Source organism: Acomys russatus, chromosome 26 (genome assembly GCF_903995435.1).
Source record: "Acomys russatus chromosome 26, mAcoRus1.1, whole genome shotgun sequence".
NCBI classification, from domain to species: domain Eukaryota; kingdom Metazoa; phylum Chordata; class Mammalia; order Rodentia; family Muridae; genus Acomys; species Acomys russatus.
This window is the reverse complement of record NC_067162.1, coordinates 8879040-8905120: the sequence shown is the minus strand read 5'-3', so window position 1 is coordinate 8905120 and position 26081 is coordinate 8879040. Positions and strand designations below refer to the sequence as shown.

At 41.2% G+C, this 26081-nt stretch overlaps 1 protein-coding gene across 1 annotated transcript in view; it reads left to right on the top strand.

The window, feature by feature from the left end:
• The window catches only part of Il15 (interleukin 15), a 71436-nt gene extending 46205 nt beyond the window's left edge, over positions 1–25231 (top strand). The window contains exons 2-7 of the mRNA XM_051168576.1: positions 9603–9701; positions 10880–10977; positions 11880–11964; positions 18508–18552; positions 21746–21889; positions 24828–25231. Of these exons, the coding sequence (XP_051024533.1) occupies positions 9690–9701; positions 10880–10977; positions 11880–11964; positions 18508–18552; positions 21746–21889; positions 24828–24938 (495 nt within the window). The 5' untranslated portion in view covers positions 9603–9689 and the 3' untranslated portion in view covers positions 24939–25231. The remainder of the gene's footprint in view (positions 1–9602; positions 9702–10879; positions 10978–11879; positions 11965–18507; positions 18553–21745; positions 21890–24827) is intronic.
• Positions 25232–26081: the final 850 nt, after the last annotated feature.

The window sequence follows — 26081 nt, the reverse complement described above, 5'->3', positions numbered from 1 at the left end:
CAACCAAAAGTCATCCTGATAGAAGCTTCTGTGGATCCTATGTGTTGGGAGTTAACCGTTAGCATGTAACCTCACATACAGTCAGCTAAACTCTCATGGTTTCATTACCGACAGCACCAGCCCCGCCCCGCCCATACAGAATGATCATGGATAACCAGGAGTTGTAAAACAACTCATTCAAGTAGAAGGGCTGTTTATTACCCAAGAGCCATAGTTTATCTGATAAGTAAACTTCTGGTCTGGGGTTTTATCGTCGCTGAATTTTTAAACTGCTACGCTGAATTCCCATCACATGTAACTGGTATGCAACATCATTGTCTGAGGGACCCTAGACTAGTTCCTACTGGCTAACACAATTCAATCAGATTCTTCAGTTTGGTTATAAAGGCCACAGACAACCTGGTGCCATTTTTCCTGTCCACACTTGAATCTCTTGACTTCCTGCAGTGCTTCTTCAGACAGTGGCATCATTAAAGAAAATGGTACAGTGGTTTCATACACTGGCCTTTTTCTCTCTATCCAGACTTTATCCATCCTCTACGTCCAGCCTTCAGTGCGACTTTTGTCCAGAGTATCCTCTATTTTGAAAAACGTGCATTCAATATTACTTATTACTCATGTGTCCATGTACAGTTGCTTCTCCCTCTGCCCACAACATTACATTGCATGCATATTCATAGCTAATTTATATATTGTATGAAGTTTACCATTCTCTTTATGAAAAAATTGAACCAGCTGTGATAGCAATTGTGCCTCTCCCTGCCCCCTCCCCCCACACACATACACACAAAAGGAACAGGGAAGACCAGATCAGACAGAGAGTTGGGAGACAGGTCTTCACTCAGGGTTGCTTGGTAACACACCTCAGTATTAGCATGTGAGGATCAGGCTCACAGACCTAAACTTCTGCAGTGTTTGGGCTCTGTCTTCATCTGGTTTCTCTACAGAACAGAACCGACAGGATGACTCACGATTACAAAGGGGAGTTGTCAGCTTGGCTTATACAGTTAAGACTAGGGAGTTTAATGGACCCTGAACACTGGAGAGATGACTGCTCAGACCACATGTCTTTGATAATGAAGTGCCAATCTGATAATGACGGTCTGGACGGTTCCTTTTCAGTCCATGTTGGAAGACGGGAGAAGCTGGGTCCAATGTCACCGAAGGCTGACAGCAGCAGGGTAGATGTATTCCCCAGCAGAGAGAAGGCACTCAGCTAAAAAACAGCTCTCCCTCAGACCACCACAGGGAGGTATCACCTACTCTGGGGTCGGGGGAGTCTACCCTCCTTAGTATTCCTTAACAGAACTAACCTTCCAGACCTTTCCATAGGTCTTTCTCTTCATTGCTTACAGGTTAATCAAGTTGACAACTAAGAGTGAACTGCACAGGCTCCTCAGGAAAGAGAATCCCAAGTTAAGATCGAAATTGGAAAGTTAGAGCACTTTCATACATTTTTTAGAGAGAGAGAGAGAGAGAGATGATCACAAAGCCAAGAAGTAAAAGCCTGGGAAATGCCCATCCACACAGAACTGTATTACCTTTCATTTCTTGATCGATCTTTATAATATTCCCTGGCCAGCTACTGTAAATATTTATTATTATTTTTAGACTACACATATACTATATGTTATATGGAATATGGTGTGTGTGTGTGTGTGTGTGTGTGTGTGTGTGTGTGATATGTACACATGAGTGCAGGTGCTTGTGGACAGAAGAGAGCACTGGGTCCCTTGGAGCTGGAGTTACAAATGTCTGTGAATTGCCCACTATAGGTGCTGGGAACCAAATGTGGGTCCTCTACAAAAAGAAAGTACTTTTAATCTTTGAGCCATCTTTCTAGCCGCCCCCAATCCCATCGTTTTAAAATTCATATACTTAGTTCTCATCAATATGTTTCTTCTAATGGCTGATGGCTTTAGGAAGTAAACCATATTACTAGGAACGCCACGTTTCTGACTTCCTCCCCATGTCTGGCTCAGGCAGTCTGCTAAAGCAAGAGGAAAACCGCGAGCCTTCAGGTCACAGCAGTCCTCTCCCTTAGAGTCCTCAGTTTCCACCACTGAGTAGGGTCTTGCTGTGAGATGTGGCAGAAGGGCGTGAGGGTAGCGAGGACTTGGGCAGTAATGTCTTTAGGGTTACAAGACAGTTCAGACCCTCCCAGAAGTGAACTGGGGTCAGGCTGTCACTGGACAGTGGAGGGAGGGACTGAAATGTTGACAGTAAGCTTGCTACTAACTCAGGATGGCTTTGGGGTAAAATAGGGGCACCAGGCTGGGCAATCTGTACACATCTGCAGCAGACCTGAGTGGGAAGCTGCTGCAGCCACCACACCCAGATGTGGTGGGGAATCTGCCCTGTCTGAGGTGCACAGTAAACAGACACTCCTCGCTTTACCCTTTCATTGCCAGAGTGTTTTTAAATCAATCCCAAGAACCGATTGGAAAGGTCTTCTTTTAGCATCCAGACTTTTGTCCAGGAGTAGTTCCATGTCTACTTTACTTCAGTCCTCTGCCTCAACATTTGTTTAAAGGGGAGCTTTATGTCTTACCCAAGTGAGTGTATGTTTCATCCGTCACCATCACATTAGGATCAAATTGCCTTGATGAAGGGTGCCTATTTCTTCCTTTCCTGAATGGAGCCGTGTGGCTGTTTCCCGCAAGAGTAATGAACATTTTATACCAATCGTTGGGACTTTGGCTTGCTAATCTCAAGGCAATAGCCAAAGATGCCACACTCCTGTTTCCCAAGAAGACACACCCTTCTCACTGCACTCCTTCCTCCAACTCACCTAGAGGGGGAGTGAGGGAAGAGAGAGGCTACTTATAAAAGTTTTGACCTCCATCTCCTGAAGAGGAAGAATATTCAAGGGTCCTCTCAGCTTTGGACTGCTACAAAAACCTCTCAAGAGTGGCTGTATTCCTTTGCCCGATTTAGTTATCTTCCCTCCCTGCTCCTCCCCCCCCCACCCGCCCAAGAACTGTCCTGAATGCATGTCCCATTGGACTGCATGTGAAAAAAAAAAAAAAAGTGTGCGCCAGAGACCTGAAATGACATCCATTTTGTAAAAAGCCCAAACAAATCTCTTTAATAATAGCTTTTCTGGGAATGAGGGTGTAGGTCATTTAGAATATGCGACCCTGTTTCAGACAACATCCAAACCAGAGTACATTTAAGAAAGCAGGTTTTCAGTGTGGACACAAGTGCTGTAATTGCCTGCTGTACAGTCGTGTCAGCTGTGACCAACAAGCCAAGGCAGTTCAGACCCTTCACCGAAACACTTATGTAAGCCCGCCATTTCCCCGTTACATGTCCCCCCGGTTTTGTCTTTTGAACCTGTGGTTCTAGGCCACTGTGTTATGTTTTTAATCCTTCCACCGCTAAGCTTTTGCTACATAGTCATGTCTGCCAGTCCTGTTTTTCTGTGTCTTACTGCCCTTCTTCAGAGCAATTTTGACTGTCCTTTTCAGGAATTTATGTTAACTTACCAAGTGCTTTCTTTACCCACAAAGGCAAATTACACGGCTTTTCTTCTTTCTTCTATGAATGTGTCTGATCACATGAGTTGTTCTTGGGTCCAGATCTTCCTCATTTTGAGCATAAAGTCTATTTAGTCCTTTAACGTTATTTTCTTGACATTCTCCTGGGTGAAATTTGTTATATTTTACTATGGGAATTTCCATCTATTTCAGTAGAATGTAATAGTTTTCTTCAGGGGAGATACTATATCATGATTTTTGGCACCAGGTTTTGATGCTCCTGAGTTAGGGTAATCTTAGATGACCGCAGTAATACACAAATTTCTTGAAGTTTTGGGGGGAAAACACGTATTAAGGATTCAGAGACTTTCTATTTCATATAGGTTATCTAGATTTTAGTGCATTCTGAGGATGTTATCTTAATTAGATTTACTTCACTACCATGGGAGACTACTTTGTATTTACTTAGACTATTATTTCTCAGACAAATTTTCATGAATGTATAACTTATTCAAATTATATTCATGATATCCATTTTTATTTTTAATAGGTGTATACTTGAATTTTCATTTTCATTTTCATCACACTTGCTTTCAAAGAACCATCTGTCTTAATAATCACTTTTCCTGCATCATTGACGTGCTAGTATCTTATTAATACTTTATTTCACTTTTCCATGCATTCAGTGGATATTTAGCTTCTTGTAACTAATGAGTAATAAAATAGATTTAATGTATATCCTATGAAAGCATGCAATACTTTTCATAATTATGCTCTAGTCATATTTTACAGGTATTTTAATTAATCCATATTAACTTCTTTTTTCATGCCAAGACAGCTAAATAATCATTTTGTAGTTATAACACTATTTATGTCATTTTTATTTGCTATTGATTTATAATTTGATATTCCTGAAAACAGTAGAATTAAATATTATTCAGTTTATTAGCTCAACTTTATTGACTGATACTCATAGTTTATCAGATATAATTAGAAATTTTTTTCCTAATTGTTGAGACGGTATGTTGAGACTGTAATAAAGACATCTAGGTCTAGCCAGGTGTGGTGGCGCACGCCTTTAATCCCAGCACTCAGGAGGCAGAGGCAGGCTGATCGCTGTGAGTTCAAGGCCAACCTGGTCTACAAAGTGAGTCCAGGACAGCCAGGGCTACACAGAGAAACCTTGTCTCAAAAAAACAAAAACAAAAACAAAAACAAAAAACAAAACAAAACAAAACAAAACAAAACAAAACCAACCAACCAAACAAACAAACAAAGCCATCTAGGTCCAAGTCCTACACCAGCTTTATGAATGTTGTTTGTGTTTACTATGTGTTGAAGTTACTTTTATAAAAGCGTTTGTTTCTCTTAGTTTCTCTCTTAATCTGGCTATCACAAAAAATAATTGAGACTCCTTAACATTTGCTTATAAGGCTTTAAAACACAACCTGAGCAGTTTAAGTCTGTTCTTAACTTTCTGTGTTATCCTGGCTCCATCTTTGCCAAAATCTCCAAGTTTCTTGCTTTTTAGTTCTTCCTTTGCTTCAGCCAAATCTCTTTCATCTCTGCTGCACCCCTGCCTCTGCCTGAAGCCCCTGCCTGTACCCTTTCCTTTCTCTTCTAGTTTCTCCTCCCCTGGCTGGCAGGAAATCCAGCCATGTTCTCCCTCCTGCTCAGCAATTGGCTATAAGCTGCTTTATTGACCCATCAGGAACACAATTGGAGAGCAGTGTTTACACAACATTAAAACAGGAGAGTATCGTAATAAGGGTTGCATATTCTAAATGACCTACGCCTTCATTCCCAGAAAAGCATAAGATTTCTCATCATAGAAGTGTCACATTTTCAGCAAAAGATACAAAGATAAACTTACCATTCTTTACTGTATTTCACTTTCTTTTTAAAAGCTTGGGTGACATTTTTTTCTTATTGTCATGGAATACATTTTTATATTGTTTTGTGGGCACTATGGGTCCTTGCATTTTCAGTATTTTAGATTTATTTATTTTTCGTGTGTGTGTGTGTGTGTGTGTGTGTGTGTGTGTGTGTGTGCGCGCGCGTGCGCGCACATGCACCACATCTATAAAGATATGCATGGAGACCAGAAGAGGGTTTTAGATTGCCTGGAACTGGAGTTATACGTAGCTGAGAATTGCCCAGTATGAGTGCTGAGAACTGAACTCGCATCCTCTGCAAAGAACAGCCAGTGCTCTTAACCTCTTCAGCCATCTCCACAGCCCCAGTTCTTGTGTGTTCTAAGGTCTAATACAAGAGAGCTTTGTTTGCCTCTTCTCCATCTGATAAGGACAGCTTAAAGTACCCTCCATAGCATCGTGAGGGTAAGTTTCCTAGTTTTCCCCCACAATCAGGTCTTTCTAATTCTTGCCTTTACTTTAGACAACTTGCTTAGTTTTTACTTACCCTCAATTTTTAAAAAATATCCAATCAGTGTGAAAACTTGTGTTTCTTTTTATTTCCTCCTTGATGCTTTCTTTTAAGTTTTTTTTTGTTATTGTTATTTAATCAGTTGCTTTCTCTTTTCTGCCATAATTTTCAACTTCCTTCCTATGCAGAATACCTTGGCAAAATCTCCTTTTCCTTCCTAAGTGTTTGAAGAAAGTGCTTTAAGAATGGCTCTAGAGGAACAGGCCTGACCGATTGTCCCTGGACAGAAGGTTACATTTCATTGCTGTGTTTTCCAAAGATTGTCTCCAGGAAGTCCGCCCACAGAATTGGCCTACTTGAGATTTTTCAAGAACTTTTATGAAAACAGTTCTCAAAAATAGTTCTACTAAATGTCAAAAAAGGAAAAAAATCCTAGAAAAATCCATCTAACGTGGGCACCCTGTGTGTACGCATGCCCCTTATCAACTCTAAAGTGTGTTAAAGTCTATACAAAGTGTTCTGTATTTATTTTTATGTCATTTTAAGTTAATTTTTGTTTAGTTAATTTATCTTGGATAGTGTTCATTACTTAGTGGGCCCAAACCTTATGCTTGCTATCAGTCGGTGTAGACATGTTTACATGGGTGCTGCTTACTTTGGGAATAACTGTGTTAACTGAGCAACTGTCATTTTAATCATCCCCAAACATTACTTTATTTCATTAATGTGTGTGTATGTGTGCATGCATGAGTGCATATGTGTGTGTGTGTTTGCTCATATATCTTTATAAAGGTGATATTTAAAAACCATGAAACATCTTAACTAATCAGTTATTTTTGTTGTTTTATCATGAGCTGTAAGATTTAGAGACATGTGCCAATCTATTTCCTGTCTTCGTTACTATATCCGTAGAAAGAGGTGTATTCAACTCACTGTTTTGGAGCTGAAAGTGCAACACTGAGTGGCTTTATCAATTTGGCCCTTGGTGACAAGTGCCACTTGGGGTGTATGTGGCTTCACCGTGGAAATAGCACATGGTGAAACAGTAAGGCGGGCTGGCGTTTTCATAACAAAGTGTTCTAGTGGCAAGTGGGCGGCCTTCTTGTAAAGTGCCACTAACCCCTTCCAAGGGCAGCTTGAGAATAAATAGTGAAAAACTGTCAGTATAAGGTGCAAGGCATCTAAAGATAGGACACTCTCAGCTGTGTTTAAATGAGGTCGCAGCAAGGGATTCATAGGAGCCAGAGGCCATCAGGAAAACAAATATTTGTTTGTCAAAAGAGATGGTGACTCCTTTGACAACCTATTTTGATGATAAAGCTGAGTCAGGTTGCAGCCAACCCCGTTCCTTATCTGCAGCCACTTTCAAGCTGTGGTGCATATTGATGTAAGTATGAGAAAAACTATACAACTTTCAAAGTATGAACTACTTATTACCTGGCCCTTGGTAGAAAGTGATTCTGTCTTCCTAAGTCCCCCTGAGCCTGGGTTAGTTGACTCTTCTTGTGGAAGTCTTCTTCCCTCTGTGTCCTTTTATCTTCCCCAACTTTTCCACAAGGCTCCACTTGCTCTGTCTGATTTTTGGCTGTGAGTCTTAGTATCTGTTTTGATCAGCTGCTGGGTGAAGCTAGGCTAGGCTCCTGTCTGCAAACATAACAAAGTATCCTTAATAGCATCGGGTGTTGGCTCTCTCCCACCGGGTGGTTCTGAGGTTGGACCAGGCATTGGTTGGACATCCCTTCAATCTCTGCTCCATCTTCATCCCTGCACATCTTGTAGACAGGATGAATTTTAATGTGATGGAGTGGGTCTGCTTTTCTGAGGAGTAGGGAGGGGAGATGAGAGGAAGAGGGATGGAGGGTGGCACCGGAAGGGAGGGGGCTACAATTGGGATATAAAGTGAGTAAAAAGAAAGAAAGAAAATGATCCTATTTTGTAGACTAGTGACAATGTTCTCACTGATCTCCTACTTTCACTCCGTTAAGAACATGACTCAATCCCATAAGTGCATGACTTGGGTGGACATGTCCTTGCTTCGGTGCTTCCCTCGACTTCACACTATTTCATTCCTCATTGCTAATATCTGCCCCCCCCCCCTTGTCAAGTGTTAAAATAACACTTTGCTATGAAGATTTGAACTATAGAAAGAAAGCACCCCATGCATACTGTTCCACTGGCCATAATACTTTCAAGTTCCCCACTCCTCTCTGGTCTGTACTTAACCTTTCACGCACAGCTTTAAATCCATTTGTCCGCCTGTTGCAGCTTGTCTGTCACTTGCAGGTTACCATGCCTGGAGCCTACACACATACATATATAATCTAATTGTTACTGGTGAACTGGAAAGTCATGATCATTTGTAAAAAAAGACTCCAGTAAGGACCCTTTGCCAGACAAAGAACAAAAGGAGGCCCGAGGGAATGGTAATCAAGGAAGTGAAAGTAACTAAGGGCAAACTTTACAGAGATCAGTGTAGGTTGACTGGAAAAACCTGATTGACTCTCCAGTCACTGCTGCTTATGCCTTCCATTGCAGGTTCAGGTAGGACTTAGGTGCAAACCTCAGCCCTACGCAATACACAAGGACTAGCCTTTCTGGTCCTTACACATACAAGCTTAATATGTGAGCTGCCGCTGGGAGGGCAGGTCTAACGCTAGCTCCACATGGAACATGGGTCAAGACTTCATGGAAGCACTACATTGTCCACACACGCTTAGTGCCTTGTTTTATACTCTGATAAATAGTAGGATTTTTCTCTTTTTAGAATGATAAACTATACACTGTGTAGGGTCCACAGGAGGACAAGGTTACTCAGTAGGTAATGGCACTCGCTGACAAACCTGATGCTCCAAGTTTGATCCCAGAAACCCGCATGGTGGAAGGAGAGAAGAGATTCGTAGAATTTGTTCTCTGACTTACATACATGTACCATGGCATGTACATGGACACACACTCACATATACATGCACACACCATACACACACACACACATGTGAAAATAAAAATAATGCCTTGCACATAGTTTACAGCAAACATTTGCACATCAGGAACCATCTGAAATGTGTATGATATCAAGATAATTGATTGAGATAAATTGTATTAGTAAAGCAACAGATCTTGATATTTTCATTGGTAAGGTCAACTAATATGTATCATTTTTAAGGATAGCAAGACTGTCCATATTTGACATATTTTGAGCTTGAACATTTTAATGAAATGGTGTTGAATGAGAGTGTTTAACCATCACACGTTCCCCTACTTTGATTTAGAAAAAAAAAAAATACAATTTTGTTACTTAGGAAATTCACAGATTGTGTTCCAATTACAAATTACTTTAAAGAGAAAGCCTAAGACATCTACATGAAGCCTGCAGATGTAGCTGTTGCTAAGAGACTATCACTTGGTGGCTATGTGAGTCTGTGTATCTGGATGCCTCTTAGTCTAACTGATATGGCCCTGGAATCCGTTAGATCTGGGATGCAGTGTGAAAGAATGGCTTTGGTCTTTGCACTCAGACAAACCTGTCCTTTAGTCCTGGCAGTATGTGATTTCTGTGTAGCCAGATCAGATTTTCCAAATGATGCTCCCAGGAGCGCTAAATGTGATGCATGTGTTAAGGCACATACGGAGGAACCTTTGGGAAGCGGACGGTCCATAAACACCGTGCCCCTCCCTGTCTGCTCCCGATTTGCCTGCTTGTGGTTCTGATCGGTACCCTCTGCCCTGGTTGTGTTCCAGGAGGCGTTCTGGATGGATGGCAGCTGGAAGCCCATCGCCGTAGCCAGCTCTTCTTCAACACTTGAGCATTTACCTGGGAATTAAGTAATGAAAATTTTGGTAAGGAAAGAAGCAGACAAAGATAGCATGTTGCTTTTCTTAGAAGGTCACCTTAATCTCAGCTCTATTTTGTATTAAGTGGCATGATTTCCTCTAAATGTTTCTGGCTGTGACAGACCTATGTTTTCCCAAGATTTGTCTTTATTTTAAAAGTAGTAACATGGGCTTTTGAGAACAAGACTAATAGTCTGCCTGCACTCTTTGTGCCACTGATAATGCATTATTTCACTTAGCCCCTTCTCAAAATGTCTATCTACCCCATAAATTGTGTCTCTGGGGGCAAGGTCTGGTGTTATGTGTCTTTTTAGAGTGTACCTGAGCAAGCACAGACTCCTGCTGGATGAGGTGTTGGCTGACACTGCTCTCTGTAACTATAAAAGCTTTGACAACACTGAAGAGTCAGGTCAAAAAAAAAAAAAAAAAAAAAAAATCAAAACCGGGTCTGTCTCACACAAATAATGTTCTATATAACCAAGAAAAGTTGTTATGTAGGGGTTGTTAGAATGGGAAAGGATACACTTTTTTTTTTTTTTTTTTTTTTTTTTTAGACAGAGTCTCATCTCTTTGTAGCCCTGGGTGGCCTGGAACTCACTGTAGAGGACAGGCTAGTCCTGAGCTCACAGAATTTCAAGTGAAACTTGTTTCTTTAGTACTAGAGTTGGGAACACACACTACCTGGCCTAAATACCTTTACTGGTTAAATTTTTATTCAGTTTCTCTCTCCCCATGTGATAATATGTATTTTAATTTCCATATGCTTTCATGAAATTAGTGTACAATTCATGTGCTTGCTATTATTTTACATTACTAATCCATGCTGAATATAATGTGTAGTCTATTAAAAAGGGGAGAAGGGTGAGAGGAATTGATGATGACAAAAAGAGCTCAGTAGCTCCAAGGGTAGGCGTGCCCATCACTAAGAATGTCAGTTTATCAACGGCCTTCAACTGGAGAAGTGTCTACTGGACATTTTGTACATAGAGACAGTTGGAGACTAGAGTAAAACAAAACAGAAGAGTCACTGACATTTCACCATTTCTGATGAAGAATATTGATTGCGGAATGAACGACACCTTTACGACTTTGAACCTAAAATACAATAAAATGTGGTCTTATGTGTATTTTTTTTTTAAACTAAAGGCATCTCACCATATTGTCTACCCGATTGTGTTTTCCAGAAACTGTACACGAGCAATGTGTCCATCTCATGCTACCTGTGTTTCCTTCTGAACAGTCATTTTTTAACTGATGCTGCCATCCATGTCTTCATTTTGGGGTAATTTCATTTGCAGTCCTAACTGTTATCATAATTGTTTGTCCTTGAATGTCTTGCTGTTGAAACTGCGTTGCGTTTGGCTTGGCAGTGTGTAGGTTGTTAGAAGGGGTCGTCAGGTTGTGTATCAGGTGACCTTTGGTGAATACCTTGCTGAGGATTTCTGCACCTTGGCAGTATCCCATAGCGTATGAGCTTTCTTCTCTAAGTGTTCGAAGTACTGATTTCCTGCATGTAAATTGTCCTTCATGGACTGATTGTCATTGGCTGACATGCTTTCTTCACTATCCTCCTGAAAAATCATTGTTTCTCCTGAGGCTCAAAGAATCATTCCACAGTCACGTGACCAATGTGTCTTTTATTCTGGACATTAAATTTGAGTTCTAGCCAGAGTCAATGAATTCGTGATCCTCCATCTTGTATTTAGCCAGATCTTCAGCGGCTAGGAAACTGTCCTAGCCTCAGGATAGTGTAAGCACATTAAAAGGGGACATTTACTCCCACAGTCACAGTCATCACACAGAAAAGATTGGACTTTGTGATTTTACACTTAGTAGACCTAAAAGTTTCATGGACCTGTACTTGAAGAAAACTAATAATCAGTTCGAGAGCATTCCCACACCGTAGGTGCTATTCCAGTTGCATTGTGATAAACTGAATATGGTTACTTACAGACTGTCCAATTAGCATTTCTCTCATCTTCAAGGTTGGACAGCCCTCCTCAAATTACAACACAGTTGTACCATATATTTGTTATTTCTGTTGACCCACTGTGCTGCTGGATGTATGGAGGCAGGATGTTTTCTCTGGCGAGAGCCTAGATGATCTTGCTTGATCTTTGGCTTACGGACCCTGCCAGACAATAGCACCTTCTTCCACAGTGCTCAGCTTTTGTTTTCTTTCAGCTGTGTCAGTGTGGGCCTCCCTAAAACAGAAGCCAACTGGAACGATGTAAGACTCGACTTGAAGGAAATCGAAAAACATATTCAAGTGAGTACTTGTTTTTCATTTTTCTCCTTTTTGTTTAAAGTTCATATTTGATGTAATTTAGTTTTTAATTATAATTTTTATTCTCGAGGATTTCATATATGCATATAGTAAAATATGATCATATCTACTTCTCATTTCCATCCTCCTTAGGTCTCTCTTCTATCTCCCCACTGTGTCTGCTCCTAACTTCATATTTGCTTTTTATTTCTTGTTTTTTGTTTGTTTGTTTGTTTTTGGACAAGCTACTATTGCCAGTATATACATGGCCATATTGCCATCCACTGGAACACACACACACACACACACACACACACACACACTAGAGTGGGGACACCATCAAAAGAGAATAATTTCTCCTCCCCCGTAGCTATCAAGTGCCAACATTTCTTATGGGGAACAGAGCCAGGAGAACACCTCCCCCTTTGCACTGTCATTTTGGCAGACTAGATCTGTGCAGGTGAAAACGTGCCATGGATTCATGCATGTGATAGCCACGTCACATCAAGAAGACAGTATTTCACTGCACTTCTCCCTACCCTCTGCCTTTTAAATTTTTGTTCTGCTTCTTTTTCATCAGCCTTGGCAGGACAGGGAGCAGGGTTGATAAAGATGCCCAGCAGTCAATCTCTTCTTCGTAGCACATTGATCAGCTACGCCTCAGCATAGATTGCTTCCCTTGAAAAAAAAATAAGTTTCTCTGACCAAGGTTGATAGGCTCCCAGGGCAATGGACACAACCATTAAGAAAATATCAGTAGCAGGCTCTATCTTAGGGCATAGGACCCTCCCAGCCATGGCCTTTTGATCCGGATTAGAATTCCAGGCATGACATTTCTTTTTATTGAGCAGGTCTCAAATACAGTCTAAAAGCAGTTAGTAAGCCACATCTTGCATGGTAAATTGGTATTGTGGCATATGGGGGGCCAGTTCTGGGTCAGATCATTGATGTTGATCCCCCCCCCCAAAACATATAATGGCTATGAAGCATGCATCTCTTATGTTTTTCTGTAAGCTCCCATGAAATACCATTGAAGATAATAATGTTTATGAAGAAGCATATGAACTTTACAAAGCCCCATAAGACATTGTTTTCAAATTTTAATTATTGTTAAGGTTTACACCTTTATCAGAACTAAGAACCTGTGGCTAGACAGGTCCTAGGCTCTAATGGAAAACTTACTATTATTTTTTTCTGCTAAATATATAGCATGAAAATTACTCCTAAAGGCTTGCCATTGTGCCCATAGATTAATGCCTCTCCAAGCCTCATCAGAGAAGCTCCTTTTTGCATTAGATGATGATTAACACAGACCCACAATCAGTCAAGGTGAAGAGAATGAGGGAATTCTGAGTGCTCGGGCCTAAAGGGGACCTCTGTATCACATGCATATGCCCTCTTCAAGACTTGAGGATCAATGAAGAAGTGGTCCTGGAAAACTTGTAAGGGTCTGAAGCACTTGTAGATGCCTGCAAGGAAACAGTGTCTTCTCAACACAGTAGGGCACCTCACAGCAGTTGTGACAGCCGACTCAAGACACACACACACACACACACACACACAATCTCAAGCCAAATAAAACCCCAACACAAAGTGAAGAGGTTGGCATACAGTTCACATCCAGCTGAGGAAATGTTGACTATTAATAGTTGCTGGGGGAAGAGGGTCACCTAACTCTAGTCAATGGACACCCAGCTAACAAAAGAATATGAGCAGCAGTTATCACACTTCATGGGTTTAAGAAGAAAGTGAAGAAGACACAAAGTTGGGTGGGTGAGGGAGGGATGTGGACATGGGAGGAGTTACTATAAGAAGAGTAAATATCAAACAAGTGTACAAAATTTTCAAGGAACTACCAAAAGGATAACACAAAAATTGAATTTCTAGGTAAGGTAGCCTAAGGAACTCTATTCCACACAAGTCAGAAACTCATTTTCCTTATCTGGAAAAATAGGTTACATGAAGGGGACCCAGTGTAACATTAGCCCTTAAACTGAGATCTTTTCTGGGGATCGCAGATCATCTTCTGCTGCCTAGAGATACCAGATGACCTAGTAGCAGGGTCTGCTGAATCTCATCAAGAGTGATTAGGCATCCCATACTAAATGACGATCCTGAAAGCTATATTTTGTCCCCATGGACCAAGTAATCTGATCTGAAGAAGTGACTCTTATTACAGTAACTGAAAACTACAACGGAAGGTCCATAGAGGTTCTGAAAACTAAACATAAGAGGTCCTAGAATACAGAGCATGGTGTTAAGTCTGCCAGCATGCATAACATCTGAACAGGTGATTGACTACCTACTAAAGCAGAGCTCTTAAGCAAGGCAAGATTCTCCCACCATAATAGCTATCATCCCTAGATACAAGACAGAATCACGAATCATACCAGGATGGAAGTCACAACCAAGACCATGCTTGCTTAGTTTTATGTTAGTATCAGGTAAAGCCGATATGATGGATAATGCAAGTACTGATGCCAAGGGCAACATTAGTGGCAAAAGAAAATTCGTGAAGAAGAAACATTGATTCTTAATATATATGCACCAAGCAACAGAGTCTCAAAATTCATGGCATGAAAGTTGAACAGCTCAGAGGAGAAGCAGACAAATTTATCATGGCAGTTGGGAATTTCAGCATCTCCTGCCCAATCACTAACTAAACCGTTATGTAAAAAATTCCAATGGATAGGGACCAGGACAAAACCAGCCAATAGGATTTGGCTTTATGCATGAAGCTTTATCCCCAACGGCATCAGAGCAAACTTTTTAAAATTCCCAGAGAATAGTCACCAAGACTAAATACAGCCTGAGCCATAAAGTAAGGATCAAAAAGTTTACCAGAATTTTGACCATGCAGAAAGTATAATTAGAATACAATGGACCTAAGCTGGAAAATATACAACAGGAAAGCCCCTCAAATTTACAAAGTAACCAATATATTTCTAAATAATTCATAGGTCAAAGACTAATTCTCAAATATATGAAAAAATTCATAAAACTGAATAAAATGAAAACCAATCTGTTATGATGTGAACTGCTAAGGATGAGGGAACTTTAAAATTAAATCAGTGTATTAGAAAAGAGGAAAAGTGCCAAGCATCAAACCAACAACTGAAGTTGCATTTCCCCAAATTAGAAGAATCACAAAATAAATTCAACACCAGTAGAAGGAGGGAGAGAAATTAATGAAGCTGAAATCAGGAAAGCAGTGGGCAAATCAATGAAACATAAAGGACTAATCAGAAAAGGTCAATGATATAATAAACATTTAATAATAAAATTGATACAAAAACCACAGCACCATGGATGGGACCTATTGGCACAGTGTCTGTGGGGACACAATTTGTTACAGTTTTTCTTAGTTTCTGGTTGGAACTGCAGATTCCACACCAGTGACGTACAACAAATGGGCAAATTCTTCCAAGACCACAAACTCCCAAAACACAACAATGATAAAATCAGTGGTTCAAGTACTACTATACTCACTGACATGTTCAGTTCTCCACGCAGGAAATCCTAGAAGAAACCGCAGGAGCAGCTGGCTTCGCTCCAGCACCCTGAAACTTACTGAAAGCATTGCTGCTGCTGAGCACGGGAGGAAGAAAATCCCTTTGACCCAGTTTAGGAGATTAATCTTGCCCTGATGTGAAAACTTGATAAAGATGCTTTAAAATATGAAACAAAAGTTAAGCAGCTCTTATGTACTTAGTATAAAATTTCTCAATGCAATATTACCAGTTCGATTTATCAGTATATTATATAAAAGAAATTATATATCATCATCATATGGAATTTATTCTAGGTATGAAAATATTTTCATTATTTGAAGATCAATTAATCAATTAGGTCTGACATAACAAGGGCCTAAAAAGAAAATCATATCAATTGATTTAGAAAGACATGATAAATTTAGCTTCTCTTATACAGGATAGATTTTCTTTTTTAATGACTGCCCATACCCCATTATGTGATTGTGTTTGATAAAGGATTGTTAAAGAGCCATTTAAGTTAAAATTGGCTCATTAGGATGTTTCTAATTCAATATGGTCAATGTCCTTAGAAAGACAAGAAATCATGCTACATGGAGGGTACTGACAGGAGGAAGATATCCCAAGGAGACAGAGAAGATAGGACGGGCATTGAGAAGGCATGGGAGACCATTGCTGGCACATCTCTCTGATACTGATTGCCTTTAGAATGCAAGAAAAGTACATGTCTCTATGCAAGCAACCCAGTGAATATGAAGTTGTTACAGCAGCTTCAGCAAACTGCTGTAGAACTATCTCAAGACAGAAATTTCTCAGCGAACTCGGAACAGTGGGCATGTTCTTCAACTTAATATAAAATATGTACTGGATCCTAAACTATAACGGTTGCCAGTGAGTGAGGGACAGCTTCTCCCCTGGGACTGAAAACAAATTTCCCATCACTTTTATTCACCATGGTCTTCATTTTGGTGCATCCATACAGTAGATCGGTAGAAACAGGTGGCCAGGCTGGGTGTGGTAATGCATGCCTGCAATCCCAGCACTGAGGAGGCAGAGGCAGGGGGAATCGCTGTGAGTTCAAGGCCAGCTTGGTCTATAGAGTGAGTCTAGGACAGCAAGGGCTACACAGAGAAACCTGTCTCAAAACAAACGAACAAACAAACAAACAAACACCATAAACAAATGTGGCCACATCATGGAAAGAAACAAATACCTTGAAAGCATACCATACAGTGAAAGAACCCAGTCTAAGATGGCTTCAAGTTGTGTGAGTCCAACGATTTGTCCTTGTGGAGAAGATAAAATTACAGAACAAGAACAAATATAGATGGTCGGCAGGATTAGAAAGAGGAAAGGTGCGGAGGGAGAGTATGATGCTCGTTAACACAGTGCAACTGCAGTGTGTGGCATTAGAATGGTGGATACTTGCATTGTAGATATATTTTAAACCCATATAACATCTATTATATATAGTTATTATAGATAATATATAATTATATTTACATAATCTATAATTATATATTTAAATATATTTAATTTAACTAACACAATATAATTATGTTATTGATATTATATATTATATAAATAATACAATATGATTATATATAATACATGCAAATCATATATAATATTATAATATAAATTATGTATTATATGTTACAAATATATAAATTTATGAATTACTTGTTATATATAACATAATAGTATATAATAGAAAAATAGAAAAACTGAACGCTAATATCTTGTAACTTTTGTCTGTCACAATGTGTATTTATTAGCTTCCCACTACTATGACAAAATATCTGAGGTAACTAATTTTAAAAGCGAAAGTGTTTATTTTGACTGAGGGCTTTAGCGGTCCCAGCCTATGACTGGGAAAATCACTGATTTGGAGTCTCTTGTGGAGGTTCCAGCTTCTAAAGGCAAAGCACACTTGCTCATATTTTGTCAGGAAAGAAAAATGAAGAGATGAAAATCTTACAGTGTCCTTCAAAGTCAAATCCTAGTGACCTGTTGCCCTCTCTTAGGTCCTTTTGCCAGAGGTTGCACCATTTCCATCCTGGAACCAAGAGTTTGGGGCATTAAATGCCCAAACCATAGCCGTGTGCAAATGCCCCCTCACTGGGTATAACAAATGCACATAATGCATGAATAACATTAACAGTGGAGAGGACTGGCATCAGATAAAGGGGCAGAAGAGGACACAACACACCTGCTGTTCTTTTTTGTATAACATAACTGCCCAAAATGTTTAAAAACCAAACCTTTTAAAATTAATTAATTATTCACTTTACATCTGGATCATAGTCCCCTCCTACTTTTCCTCCCGGTCTCAGCCTCCCTCCCTCTTCTCCCTAACCCCCCTCCTCCTCAGGAAAAGGGAGCCTCCAAGGGAGCCCCCCACAACCCACCCCAGCTCACCAAGTTGCATCTCTTCCCCAGTGGCCTGGTGAGGCAGCCTGGCCTGAGAGAAGTGCCCAAAAACCAGGCAACAGAGGCCATGTCAGAGACTGCTCCTGATCTCCTTACTAGAGGACCCACATGAAGCCTGAGCTGCCCATCAGCTACAACTGTGTAGAGGACCTAGGTCCATCCATGCGTGGTCCTTGATTGGTGCCTCAGTCTCCACAAGCCTCCCCTTGGCCCTGGTTAGTTGGCTCTTCTTGTGGAGCTCTTGTCACCTCTAAGTCCTTAAAAAGCTAATCTTAAAAAGTTGCATTCTATATAATTCTACTTGTTTTATATTCTTGAAATGTTAAAGGTATATAGGATTGGACAAGGGGGTAAAAACTGGTAAAAAAAAAAAAACGGCAAAAGGAGAAACATTACGTCAATATGAGTTTCTTTGTTAGAAAGTTGTGTGTGGCTAAGCAAGTACCAGTGGAGCAACTCAGAGAAGAGATCAGAGCATCTTTTGCTATGTTCTCTTACAATTGCAGGAGCCTAGAATTATTGCAAAATTCAAAATTAATATAAAGGAATAAATTTATTGTTTATAGGAAGTTGTTCCTATCGTACCTAAATTTTTCATATTACCTCATTTTCTCCTTTTCAGTCTATTCATATTGACACTACTTTATACACTGACAGTGACTTTCATGTGAGTATAGATTTTTTTTAAATTGCTGTTTTCTAGCTTTTTAGCCATACATATTCTCATAATGTGACTGAAATAGTTATAGTTTTAAAATCTCACTTTTGGTGGGTTCTCCCAGTGTTTGACCCATAATATTTCTAAGGAATCATTGAGGACAAAGAGCTACATAAATGCTACTTTTGTAATGGTTCCAAATCAAAATGTAAAAAAGAAAAAAAAAAAAAAAAAGGGAAAGAAAAGAAAGAAAGAAACTTACTCCAATGCTCCAATGTCAAGCAAAATTTTTCTCTTTTAAAAAAGTTATTTATTGATTGATTTACTTATTTATCCATCTATCTATCTATCTATCTATCTATCTATCTATCTATCTATTTATTTACTTTACATCCTGGTCATAGTCCCCTCCTTCCTATCCTCCCAGTCCCTCCTCCCTCTCCCATTCTTACTCCCCTATTCTTTGGAAAAGGGTAGGTAGTTACCGGATCTACCAATCCCAGCTCAGTACTGAGCACATCCTATTCCCCTGTGGCTGGGAAAGGCAGTACAACCAAAAGGAAGTGATCAAAAGCAGGCAACAGAATCCATGTCTAAGACAGCCCTGCTCCCTTTACTAGAGGAACCACATGAAGTCTGAGCTACCCATAGGTGGCCTAGGTCCAGTCTATGCATGGCCCTTGGTTGGTGCTTCAGTCTCTACAAGCCCCCATGGGCCCTGGCTAGTTGGTTCTGTTGGTCTTCTTGTGGAGCTGCTATCACACCCATATCCCTTTCTCCATCCTCCCCCCACCCCCACTTTTCCACAAGATCCCTAAGCTTTGCCCAATGTTTGGCTGTGAGTCTCAGAATCTTTCGATGTGCTGCTGGCTGGAGCCTCTCAGAGGAGCTATGCTAGGTTCCTGCCTGCGCGCACAGCAGAGTGTCATGACTAGTGTCAAGGTTGGCTCTCTTTCATGGGGTTGGGCCAGACATTGGTTGGACATTCCATCAATTTCTACTCTATCTGTTTTATCTTTATTCCTGCACATCTTGTAGGCAAGGTAAATATTGGGTTGAAGCTTTTGTGGGTGGGTCGATGTCCGCCTGCCTCTACTAGGAGTCTTCTCTAAGTGGACGGTGTTCTCTTCAGTCTCCATGTCCACTGATACTAGGAGTCTAAACTAAAGTCCCCCTTATATACTCCCAGAAGCCTACCCTGTCTTAGGTCTCTAGCTTGTCACAGAGACACCGCTGCCCACAGTTTCTCTTTTCTCTGCAGGCCCTCTCTCCTCCTGCCCCCACTCTCCCCAGGTCTGATATCCACCCTCATAAGGCTGCTATGAGCATAGTTGAGCAAATGCCCTTGTTGCACGGTGGAGTACTTTTGGGGTTTATGCCCAGGAGTGATAATAGCTGAGTCTTGAGGTAGAGCTACTCCTAATTTTCTGAAAAAGCACCAAACTGATTTTTCCAAAGTGGTTGTACAAGTTTTCACTCCCACCATCAATGGAGGAGTATTCTACTTTCTCCACATCCTTGTCAGAGTGTGCTGTCACTTGAAGGTTTTTTTGTTGTTGTTGTTGTTTTGTTTTGTTTTTTGTCTTAGCCATTCTGATAGGTGTAAAATGGAATCTCAGGGTCATTTTGATTTGCATTTTCCTGATAACTAAGGATGTTGAGCATTTCTTTAACTGTCTCTCAGACATTTGATATTCCTCTGTTGAGAATTCTCTGCTTAGCTCTGTACCCCTCTCTGCTCTTTACCGTGGGTCTGACCAGCTGTCTTAAGTTCTGCCATCTTAACTTCCCTGCAAGGATGGACTCTACCTTAGACCTATGAGCAAAGCAGACATCCTTTCTCCTTGGAGTTGCTCTTCGTCAGAGTGTTTTATCACAGCGACAGAGATAGAAATGAAACTAGAACCAAAACCAAACTGCACATTGTTTGCCCCTTGGAACTTTTCCGAGTTGGAAGGTTTGTGTCCTCTGCTCTTGGTTGGTTGAGTGGAAGGTGGAGCCTGAAACTCAGACACACAGATGCCCACGAAACACATGGGTGAGGTTTAGACACACCTGCTCTGGTTTTAGCATATTTTCATTTTTTTCTGCTTTTTTTCCCAGTCAGAAAGCCCTCCCGTGCAGGTAGATAGCCTTGGAACTTCAGAGCAGAGCAGTGGAAAGAAGCTGACATTGAAATACAGATGTGAATGGATACCATAGACTCATGGATGGATTGTTTCCCATTTAATGTTTTCTTTTGTTCTTTGTTATTTTTTTTTTTTTTAAGTTTAGGTTTTGTAACATAACTCTTACAAGATATACATTTTCTTGTTCACAGTTCCTGTCTGATTTGGTCAGCCCATGAGGGCCACTGCTTTTGCTCTGATTCCTCTCTCAAATTTCTTAGAATTCTTTCTTCTGGGAACAGTAGGGACAGTATGACTTGCCATTATCACTCCGTAGATGTGAACATATAGTCTGACCTTAAAAATTTTCACAAATGTTGTCACTTCTAGATTGCTCTATCATCCAAACAATGGAAGAGGCGTGCTCAGTGAGAAATGGTGGCTTTTTACATCCAAGTTTCCTTCTGAGCATCAATGGTGTCCTTTTTCGTTGTTGTTGGTTTTAGTTTTGATTTCAGAATCAAGTGGAAAAGAAATCCCACTTCCTACATAAATAAAATCCCCTAGCAGTATACAGATAAAATGTAATTTAAGGGAAAAGGTGTTTATTTGGCTTAGAATTCCAAGTTATAGTCCATAATTAAGGGGAGTCAGGACAGAAACTTAAAGTATCTTAATTAACAGTCAAGAACACAGAGAGAAAAGTATCTTTGCTTGCTTGCTTGCTTGCTTGCTTGCTTTCAGCTAGCTCTCTTCTGTCTTTACTGTTCAGGACACTCTGCCTAGGGAATGGTGCCACCCACAGTGGTTTGGCTCTTTATCCATGAATTAGTAATGAAGACAGGCTTCTAGGGACATGCCTACAGGTTAACCTGATAGACAATTCCTCAGTAAGGCTATCTTCTAGGTTATGTCAAGGTGACAATTAAAACTAAGCTGTATGAGCATTACCTTTCTTTGTAAGAAATAAATGGTATTGAATAATGTTTAAAAAAAAATCAAAGTCTTCAAAGTCTTATCATTATGAAAATGAATAATGGGAAAAGTGTTTTGTTTTGTTTTTTAAACTGGCTCTTTGTAACTCTTATTTTTAGCCCAGTTGCAAAGTTACTGCAATGAACTGCTTTCTCCTGGAATTGCAGGTTATTTTTCATGAATACGAGTACAGTAACACAGAATTAAGCCAAACAGTGAAAAACGCAATAATCGTTGGAAACAGCACCCTGTTTTCTAACCAGGTAAGTGAGCTGTATCTGATGTTTTTGGCTTGCATGGGGTAAGGTATTCATATGTCAACAGTCTCCTCTGGGGCACGCAGGAGAGAGTTTGATTTCAGTGGAGCTGTGTTCAAAAGTGATGCCAGTGCTCGCATGCACAGAATCCTAAACTCACTGATATCTTTGTAAATAGACATTTCTGAATAATACCAACCACTGTGTGTTAGAGTCATATCAGAAAACTAGGCAAGTGGCTGCAGTGGACAGACTAGTGTAATCAAGTGTTTAACCTCAGAGATGGTAGCTCACATTGGGTTAGTCCTTAGTGTCACACACTGCTCTTTAAACTCTAGATTAATAGGGTACTAAGACCTCAAAATCAGTCTTAGGGACTGATCTCCTTTCTCTTTTCACAGCCAAGCCAACTGTCTTTCTTTCTGTTTCTATGTTGCTGCACTGGGGACACCCAAGGCTAACCTCATGCCCCACTGGGATACCCAGGGCTATCCACATGCCCCACTGGGACACCCAGGGCTATCCACATACCCCACAGGGACACCCAGGCTAACAACATGCCCCACTGGGACACCCAGGGCTAAGCACATGCCCCACTGGGACACCCAGGGCTAACCACATGCCCCACTGGGACACCCAGGGCCAACCACATGCCCCACTGGGACACCCAGGGCCAACCACATGCCCCACTGGGAAGCCCAGGACTAACATGCCCCACTGGGACACCCAGGGCTAAGCACATGCTCCACTGGGACACCCAGGGCTAACCAGATACCCCATTGGGACACCCAGGGCTAACCACATGCCCCACTGTGACACCCAGGGCTAACCACATGCCCCACTGGGACACCCAGGGCTAACCACATGCCCCACTGGGACACCCAGGGCTAACCACATGCCCCACTGGGACACCCAGGGCTAACCACATGCCCCACTGGGACAGCCAGGGCTAACCACATGCCCCACTGGGACACCCAGGGCTAACCACATGCCCCACTTCGTGCCGCCAGTGCCACAAAAGCTCTGCTTCTGTTTACTTTCTGTCCTCCCACCTTCTAAAAATTTAAGTAATGAAGCACTTATAATAATCAAAAGTGTTACTGATGGGACACCACGGACAACAGGAGTAGGACAGGGTTACAAGAAGACAAATACTAGTAAGCCTTGTAGTTGGTGGAGGGATGAGTGGCACAAATGCCCGGAAAGTGCAAGGAATTGTAGATCTAACCGCACAACCATAAGTGAGTGAAACAAGGTGGGGCCAAAGGAACTTTATCAACAGAGGAGGCCCAGTACAATTACTGCATTTAATAAGTACTTCAGTGTAAGGTGTTAAGAAGCACCCGCGGAGCCTGCTCTAACAGTGGAAATGTGAATTAGCCGAGCAACAAAAGAGTGAGGCAGAAAATTAGTCATTAGACATGGTGGCAATAGAGGAAGTATGTGTGTATGGGGAAAGTGGAGTTCTTTCTAGTGTGGAAAAGGGTTGGACAGTAAGCTGGCATACTGAGTGCCAGGGACACTCAGGGAGTGCCTGTAGGCAGACAACAGGAAGTGCAATGACCGTGAGACGCTTTGGCTTCCTTATCCCAAATACCAGACTGCCTTGGGTTTCTGCTTAGCTGTCGCCTTCTCAGCGAAGACACTGGTTTATATTTACCATGCTTTTCCCACGTCATCACTATCTGTCCCCTTCTCTACGTGCCCCACACTCTGATAATCATGTACCAGATTTTGTAGCAGTAATGGCCTTTTTGTCACCATTAGAAAGTCAGCCTCAGACCACCTACATATTAGAGTTCTATTCAATGTTTTGTTATGATTCCTGGAATATATACTTCTTGCATGTATTCACTTGGGATACTTACCAAGCGAATCTGCTCATGATTAAGTTACTTCTGTAATATGTTATGTTATTATTGTCATTTATTAGTGGTGAGAAATGTAACAGATAACTCATGACAGTATCAATATTGAGCTTTAGGATGCACGTGGTGCTACCCGCAAGGTGACAGTCTGGCATAAAATACTGGAAAAGTGGACAGGACTGTGTGTTTGGGAGACCTGGGGAGAATTTCAGTTTGCTGTCACAGGCTATGAGCCACTTTTATCTATGCCCTCCTCTCTGACCAAGCACAGAACAGTATGAGCATTGTGACAATGTCCGGCACGCAGTGTGTGCCTAATGCATATTGGGGAATCTGAATTCCAAGTGCCTAATGGAGGTGAAACCTAATTTTGATTTTTTTTTTTCTGGCACAGCCTTCAGGGCTCAGGTCCTCTCTAAAATGTTTATTCATGATTGCTGCACTTGAAATATTCTAGTTGTCCCCGAAGCAATGTTTATGGTGTTTGCCTAGGTGGTTCAGAGCAACCAATAACATGCAGGTAGCTACTGTGTGCTAGGCCTTGTGCTTAATGCTGGGAAACAAAAGATATATAGTTATGCTTCCCTGAAATGAATATGTAGACAATAGTAGTGTAAATAAGTTAAAAGTATATATGTGTGTGACACGTACATATAATACATGCATATATGTATGTATGTGTGTATGTATGTTATGATTCCTACATATATGTAGAACAGAGCGGTGAATGCTATGGGAAAGATGAAACAGGTAAAGACACCTCACAGAGGACATGGAATGTTCGGGAAGTATGGACTTCAAGACAGATACAAAGAACCCACCAATGGGCTTTGAGCAGGAAGAATACAGTCTAACATGCATGGCCTGTGCATTTGCAAAGATTTTAATCTGATGCAATAAAAACCAACCCTGATACATCTTTTGATTCTTTCTCATTATTTTTATTGACATGATATTAATTTGCCAGTGTTTTCATGTCTGAAGACCCCACCAGGTGTTTTAAGTAGTATTATATAACCCCAGCGAAGAAATGCATTCAGATCGCAGATCTAATTTTTTCCTTTTTTCCTTGGCAGAACATAACAGAATCTGGCTGCAAGAAGTGTGAGGAGCTGGAGGAGAAAAGCTTCACGGAGTTCTTGCAGAGTTTCCTGCGTATCGTGCAAATGTTCATCAACACGTCTTGATTGTCGTCGATCCTCTTCGGTGTTTCTATTATTAAGACATCGCCTCCTGCCGCTCGGAGGCAGCTCAGCTCTGTGCACTGGAGATCTGCTGGGGAACCAAGGCTTTCTCACAGGAAGCTGTCGCGCACCCCTTGCAGCAGCTGGACTCTTGAAAATGAAGGGCGAAATGGAGCTCTTATCAGACTTATTCTTTTCTTGCTTATTTTTAATTTATTACTGCACTTGTACATATTTGTAATATAACAGAAGATGTCGAATAAAGTTGTGTGTGTGTTTTATCACTTGAAATTTAACTCTTACTTTACCTTTTTTTGTCCTTCCTTTCATTCTTTTTTTATATTTTATTAACTTATTCATATTACATCTCACTGGTTATCCCCTCCCTTGTATCCTCCCATTCCTCCCTCCCTCCCACTTTTCCCCTACTCCCCTCCCCTATGACTGTGACTGAGGGAGACCTCCTCCCCCTGTATATGCTCATAGGGTATCTGGTCTCTTCTTGGTAGCCTGCTATCCTTCCTCTGAGTGCCACCAGGTCTCCCCATCCATGTGACATGGCCAAATATGGGGCACCAGACTTCTTGTGAAAGTCAGACCCCACTCCCCACTCAACTGTGGAGAATGTCCTGTCCATTGGCTAGATCTGGGTAGGAGTTTGAAGCTTACTGCACATATCGTCCTTGGCTGGTGCCATAGTTTGAGCAGGACCCCTGGGACTCTAGCTGAGAGAAGCATGGAAGAATGGGGAAACTTTACCTTTTTAAAATTGATTTGTGTTTGGCTTTGTGCGATGTTTGTTTGTCTCCATGTGCGGTGCAGTACACAGATGTGCAAGTGTGCTGAGGCCAGAGGCTGAGCTTGGGTGCTTTGCTCAATAGTTTTCTATTTTGTTTGTTTGTGTTGTGTTGTTTTTAAGGCCATGTCTCTTCCTTAACCCAGTGAGACTAACTGGCGAGTGAACCCTAGGTGTCCTCCTGTCTCTGCCTACCCAGATGTGAGACTCCAAGCACTTGCTACATTCCTGGCATTTTCTATGGGTGCTGAGGACCTGAATCCAAGTCCTCAAGCTCCCGTGGGAAGCATTTTCCCCACTGAGCCGTCTTCCCACTCTCTAATTCATCTCTTATAAAAAATGAGGGGCAT